The following is a 7,500-nucleotide window of genomic DNA, read 5'->3' on the forward strand; positions in this document are numbered from 1 at the left end:
GAGGTGGAAGGAGAGGTGAGAGCGGGAGGGAAAGAGAGATAGAGATAGATAGATAGATAGATAGAGAGATAGAGAGGGAGGGAGGGAGGGAGGGAGGGAGAGAGGGAGAGAGGGAGAGAGGGAGAGAGGGAGAGAGGGAGAGAGGGAGAGAGAGAGAGAGAGAGAGAGAGAGAGAGAGAGAGACCCAGACAAAGGTCAAGACCGCGTGTTAAAGTCCCCTATTAAAGACGACCACAGCTGGGTCACGACAGGTTGAATGTTCCCAATGTAGAGAGAGCGAGCGAGTGGAAGACGGACAAGTTTCAGGGGTCAGTTTCTTGAGACATGCGACAAAACGCTATGCCGATAATCCCCACGAAAAAAGAGCGAAAAACAAACAAACTCTCGCCACTTCACAAGTTGCATGACTTTCAGGATTCACACTTAATACCTATCGCCTTTAAAGCCCTGGCTGGCGCGGACAAAACCCGAGGCGCGCACAGACCACCAGTAATAATAGTGTCCCTCCCGTGTGGTGCACCTATCGCAAGCAGAGGACAGGGGAGGGGAGGGGGAGGGGGTCAAAATCACCCGCAAAATATATACTAAATCTCCAAAACAAACCATCCGCACAAACAAATAAGGACGAACATAGGCACGCACACGACCCGAAACCCGTTCTAGAAAACAAGGACAGAAAACATATACACAAGCAAAAAAAATTACAGTCTCACGGGTAGCCGATAGCAACAAGAGTAGGCCTACCCCGCACAAAGACCGTCGACCACGCTCGTCTCTCCCCTTTAAGCATGTTACACGGGCACTTCTATCTCATGTCTGCCGTCACACCCATATCCCGTAAGATCCTTCGTGCAGTCTTCTCCATTTAGCAATACGTAAGTTGGTCATTGCAATAATTGTAGACCGGTGTAAGGCCAAAATGAGTAAGATTTTACAATGAAAGACAACCTGTTTTTTTTTTTTTTGTTTTTTTTTTTACAGGTTTGGGTTTCAAGACGAGAGTACATTCTATTACGTTCATACAGTCGCTTTAATATATCTTTAGTCTGGCTAGTTAGAAGTCGGCAAAAATCGCTAAACACTCACTCACTCACACTCACACACACACAAACGAAAAATTGGAATAATGTGAAAATGTCAATGCGCGGTTCTACTCATCACTGACATAAACTGGACCTCACTGATCTTGGTTCTGTCATCCATCTACCGAATTGAAGGGGGGCACGACGGTGAAAATGGCATCACACCAATCGAAAAAAAATGAAGAGAAAACCCTCCAAGTCGTCCTAAAGGTGAGACTGAAGGGACGAATGATTTTAAAGTCTATTTCATAGGGTAGTTTTGCCCAATCCCCTGTCTAATTCTCCCCGTTGTGTGTTTTTCGCGAATCGCCTGTACTACACGCATTAAAATAAGCGAAAAGGCTCTCGATTTTGGCAAAGATGTCTACTCTCTCTCCTCGTGTCCACATCCCAAAATAGATCGTAAATTCGCCCTCAATAAAAATCGAAATAACTTCAACCAAGAAAAGGAATGTTAAAAAAAAATACATCGTAGCAATAAAAATAAACTGCATCAAATCGATACAAAAAATATCTGTCTCCCTTCCATATGCCCAACAAGCAAAGATATTGAAAAACGATAATCCAGCGAAACGAGACGGTGGGGGTGGAAGGCCGTGCTTTAATCCCCTCAAAGCACACTAGTAAGGGCATCCGCCAACACCACGTGGCCAAGCAGTAGGCCGCGTGTGGCTAAGCGTGATGCAGCGTGGATATTCTCATCGGACTGGACTTCGAACCGGCCTTGTCTCCAAGCGCCGTTGGATCCGTCCTGACATCGGCCAAGGTACCGAGAAAGTACCTTGGCGCCAGATACACCAGAGCTACTTTCTTATGAATGAAGTACAGGGATCTACATCAATATTCACCGGTGTCGGTAGGCTTACAGGAAGCCCGGCGGGATATCGAGCGGTCCTGGTAATTACCGTAGTCCCCTATCCCATTATGGTCAGGCGAGAGGAAGCCAAAGTAATATGACCTGCTTGGGTCAACTCGATAGAGCAAAGCGAGGTCAAAGTGGAACAAACTGCAATTAGTTATGCCGGCCATTATTTTGCATTCGGACGAAAATATGAACCCTTATCCGAGACAAATAACCCGTCCTCTCCCCTCGCTTTCCCAAACCGTCCCTTCTGTAAATACTCATTCAAGTACAACGAAAAAGAGGAAGATATTACAACTACGCAAGTTCTGGCACATGACTTCGAGAAGGCAATGGACGGGGTAAGGAAGAAGCGGGGGATAGGTCGGCCAAAACCACCGAACTTCATGAATTGCATTTGCTCTCGTGGCAGTCAACAGGCATAATCGCTTCGTTTTGGGATTAAGGTTTACTTACACCAAGTGAAAAAGTCCTCCGTCTAATCAGATTCCAAACATCCAGAAATTATCAACAAGAAATGATTATTAGATGAGGAGCGGAATCCCAACCCTACAAACTTTTGATGCATGGGCGAGCGCCGTCGTACTATAACGCAAGATCCCTTTTTTTCATTCAAAGTAAATAAAAGAAGTGACCGTACACAAAAGTCTTCCAAGACGCGACTGGGAAGGGGCCAACAGCGCGCCGGTTATCAACACATTCCTGTCAAAGCGCCACTTGGAGAGCACTCAAGAAAAGAAAAAAGTCAAACCTCGTGTCTTCCCTTGCTCATTATCCTTTGCAATAAACGAGTATCCTCCTACCTACCTTTCATATCGACACCGATCTACCCACTCGGCTCCAACACCTCTTCGAAGCCAAGTAGCTAATCACTCACACAACAAAGATATGCATCAGTGCTGTGTGGGTTGTCCAAAGGAACGATTACCCATTGTTCCGAAACCAAAAGACGAAATAAAAGACACTAAGCGCACATCTCAACTATACAGAAGAGGAAAGGGAGGGGAAGAAATGAGAGGAAGGGAGGGCGGAAACAGAATAGGGAGAAGGGAATGAGAAGACGGTAGAAGTGAACAGAACTGACAAGCGAGAAAATAAGATATATATATATATATATATATATATATATATATATATATATATATATATTAGATAAATAAATAGATAGGTAGAGATAGAGAATGAAAGACACAGAGAAGGAATCTAGGAGAGAGATAAAGAAAAAGAGAAAGATAAAATGCGAATGAGAGAAAGAAAATGAAATACAGAGATATTATGACCGAAGGAGAGAGACGTGTAGAGAAAGAGAGAAAACAGCAAATGAAAGGAGAGGATGCAGAAAGGCGCTGATCTGCAGTAGAAACAAATATGAAGTGAGAAGGAAAGGGGGGGGATATCGTGAATTAAAAGAGAATTAATATTGAGGAAACAAGAACTGATGTGGAGACAGATGCGAGAGGCAACGGCCAAAAACAGTGAAAGTGAGAAACAAACAAAAGCCGAACGCATAAAGGAAACAAGAGAGCAAGCAAGAAATATCACCGTGATAAAAAAGGCGACGAACAGTAAAACGATAAACTCAAGAAATAGTGAAAACTCAAAACTACTGGACTTTCCCTCTTAACTCCAAACCGTAACCCTGATGCCCACTCTATGCCCAATACATAGAGGTGTGACGCCTACCCAAGGTCGACCCCGGCTTCCTTCCCTTTCCTGAACGCTTGGTTAGAGAGGTTACAGATAAACGTAAAGGTTATTTTACCGTTATGACTATCGGGACTTCCCAGACAATATATCATCAGCTTTAGGCAAATAAAGAGCATAAATTAGTCACAGAAAGAGGCAGATATTTCAAACCAATAGGCATGGGCCGCGGAAAACCATTCTCCTATAAATACCAATTCATCTAAGGTTAAATCACACTAAATTATTAAAGCCCCTTTTACTCAAAACCGCTACCATTTTGTTCAGAGCACAATAGATTATGAATAACAGGATTTTCTTAGATAAAACTGATAATCATAAAACAAGCAAGGGAGAGAGGGAGGGTAGGGGATGGCAAATACCCACCCCCCTCTCCTCCTTCCCTGCCCCCTCCCCTCCTCCTCGCGCCGGTGGCAACACTTGGCCGTCTGCCATGCCGGGTCTATATCAAGGTCCACGTGATGCAACTTACCGCCTTTTGCCAGTTCTTCCTTGTGCATGGTCTTCATTTGCCACTACAATTCCCAAATGTATAGTTTTGACCCCTCGTCCCTTTGCCTTGCCTGCTCTACTTCCTCTACCGTTTATGTAATATCTGATGCCCATTGCCCTTAAAAGGTTTACGCAACAGATTAATCGGGCAAAATTGCCGGCAGAGGCTCTTCCGTTTCCTACTTCATTTTTTATCTTTATTTTGTAGTCTTTCAAATGTGGAAAGAACAGAATTTCTATGAACATGTGTACTGAAAGATCATTTGGGCTTCGGTACCCGACAGTGGGAAAAGTTTTGAAATTTGCACTCTCACTGTTTTCTGCCGTCGCTACTTTCTAGATTTGACCAAGAACCATGACTGTTGGCCATTAATTTTCCTACAGCACCATTACTTTCCATGTTTTTTTCCTGCTTTCTCTTCATACTAACGGCTCTACACGTGACGCAAACTCACTCAAGCGTAATTCCAAGTAAGCAGACACAGCCTTAGACACACCCATCCTTGTCACCCACAGCCACGTTAATCACAGCGGAATATCGATCGAAATAAATAATCGATACTCTCGCACATTTGTCTCACACAACGCAAGCTTTCCTGGATATAAGCATCACGATATTCTACTTTTCTCGACTCACCTCTGCTGGTCTTTGGAAATGGGGAAGGTGTTGGGCACAAAGGTGAGTCCGCACTGCGTTCTCGCGCATGCTTCCGCCGTGCCATAGATCATCACCATAGTACCCATAGCACCGCGCCCACCTGCTCCCGACATCGCCCGCACAGCCCCGGCGCCTATGCTGTGCTGGACGCCCCCGCTGCTGTCGAGCCGCCCGCCCATAGACAGGTCAGCTCGGGTGTGGGCAGCATGGTACTTTCGCCCACTGCCCATGCTTTCCGCCCGCGTGTGGGTCGTGAGTCCGTGCGTGTCGTGAGTTCTCAAGGGATCTGGGAAGCCCATGCTGAGCTGGTGTTCTGTTCCGGCCGTCATTGCGGAAAAGGAGTGACGGGTTGTCGATGGAGTTGAATATTCTAGACGGCCAAAGGCAGTGGAAATTCCCAGTCCTTCGATTCAAGTATTTTCACTTTTTGGTTGTATTAACACACTGGAGTCCCACAGTAGTTTTTTCAACACTCAATGGAATCAGCACTGATATGACCAATGCACTCAACACCAACGAAGGTCTTAAGCACAGAGGAACACGAGCGCGTCCTCCCACTGCAAGTATCCAACCCGCACTCTCGAACCGAACAAATCCCGCCCGAGACTGCGCGCTGGTCGTTTCTTTGAACGGATTGTTGCCACGCGTCGCCAGACAGTTTTTTGTTATATAACAAATTCATCAATTTCCTGCGTTTTTATTACTTATAATGCAATTATATTTATGCTAATTAACAAATTTAACAATGAGAATATATCAGTACTTCTTAAGAGATATTTATAAGCTTTTACATATATTGCCTCCTATATGGCATCACCTCGTGACGTCACAGTCAGCTGTGAGCCCTGAATAGCATGACGCAACTTTCCTCTCTTTTCTGGAAAACTCTCAGGAATCTGTTATCATTTCCATTTTTTTCTTTACTTGAGAACACAATCAAACTATATCAAATGAAGGCATCCGCTGAACCAACAGTGGACTTCAATTGTCAAAATCATCTAAGCGGCTAACTGCCCTTTATCAATCGGCTTCATCAGAAATGCCTTTATCAGCGGGGATTTACAAGCCAGCCAGTAGATCTGATGTTGAAATACCTCTGGCATAAACAATATTCGTCACTACTGTAATTAAGACTGGTTATTACCGATCATTCCGTAACTACGTACTCTAAAATGCGCATCTCTGAATAACAATGGTACCCGATTGTTACAAGTCCTTCGCTAACAAACGGAACTACTATTTCGTCCATTACTTACTTGTGTAGCGAATTATACATACAAGTATGCATACAAACTTATATATATGTATATCTGTGTGTGTGTGTGTGTGTGTGTGTGTGTGTGTGTGTGTGTGTGTGTGTGTGTGTGTGTGTGTGTGTGTGTGTGTGTGTGTGTGTGAGAGAGAGAGAGAGAGAGAGAGAGAGAGAGAGAGAGAGAGAGAGAGAGAGAGAGAGAGAGAGAGAGAGAGAGAGAGAGAGAATGGAATACATGCATACATAATCATACACACACACACACACACACACATATATATATATGTATATATATGTATACACATATATTTATATACTTATATATACACACACATACAGACACACACACACACACATATATATATAATATATATATATATACACATCTTTCGTTTTGTTTTGTTTTTATCTATATTTTTTTCGTTTTAGCTGTATTCTTATTCGTTCTTTCTGTACTACTCACCTACGTTAAACTTTTTTAGTGTCTAAACAAGTTTTAGTATTACTTTAGTTTTATCATTTTATATTGTTTAATTAGTTTATTTTAAGTTATCTAATTTTGTAAAGCCCACTTAGGATTTTTATGTTATTTCATAGTTTGTACTTTCTCCCAATAGATTGGCTTGAGAATGGATTTAAGTAAATTAATCCGAAACGTCGCCTAGTAAATATGATGGTCTTCTCGATGCAACTGCGCTTCCCACACAATGAACCCATGAGAAATGTATATATATAAATAAATAAATATATATATATAATCAATAAATATTAGTGTGCTTATGTAATTACGTATGCACTTGCTAACGCTTACGCTTACGCATTCTTTCTCTCTCTCTCTCTCTCACACACACACAAACACACACAACATATATAATACATACATACACTAATATATATATATATATATATATATATATATATATATACATAGAAACATATACACATACATACATACATACACACGCACGCAAGCACACGTACACACATACACACACACACAAATACACATGTATGTGTATATATATATACATACATACAATACATACATACATATATATAAATACATATATATATATATATATATATATATATATATATATATATATATATATATATATATATATATATATACATATATATATGAGCTAGCGCGCATATATGTGTGTTCGTGTACGTGCGTGCTTGTACACAAGTAGACAGTAACTCAACCACATGCACGCGTATGTGTAAGCATCCATATCGCTTTGAATCAGAAAAAAAATAAAAACACCCCGCGATGTTCCCCAACAAGTAACATTTGTCAAAACCTGCGACACTCAAGGCCAATATCAACCAGTCCTAACTTGCATCAACCTCCACGAACAGCGCCGCTTTAGCTCCGGCAAAAAGAAAGAGAGAGAAAAAAAAAGGCAAACATGACGAAACCCAACTTCCTTTACAAAGAGGGACA

At 42.2% G+C, this 7,500-nt stretch overlaps 1 protein-coding gene across 3 annotated transcripts in view; it reads right to left on the reverse strand.

The window, feature by feature from the left end:
• The window catches only part of SCaMC (Short Calcium-binding Mitochondrial Carrier), a 74,851-nt gene that overhangs the window by 10,900 nt on the left and 56,451 nt on the right, over positions 1–7,500 (reverse strand). The window contains exon 1 of one of the 3 annotated variants that reach the window (XM_027377172.2): positions 4,778–5,768. The exons of the other annotated variants lie outside the window; for them this stretch is intronic. Within the exon in view, the coding sequence (XP_027232973.1) occupies positions 4,778–5,127 (350 nt within the window). The 5' untranslated portion in view covers positions 5,128–5,768. Of the gene's footprint in view, positions 1–4,777; positions 5,769–7,500 lie in introns of those variants that run through there. 3 annotated transcript variants of the gene reach the window in all.

The sequence above is a fragment of the Penaeus vannamei genome, chromosome 6, assembly GCF_042767895.1.
Source record: "Penaeus vannamei isolate JL-2024 chromosome 6, ASM4276789v1, whole genome shotgun sequence".
NCBI classification, from domain to species: Eukaryota; Metazoa; Arthropoda; class Malacostraca; order Decapoda; family Penaeidae; genus Penaeus; species Penaeus vannamei.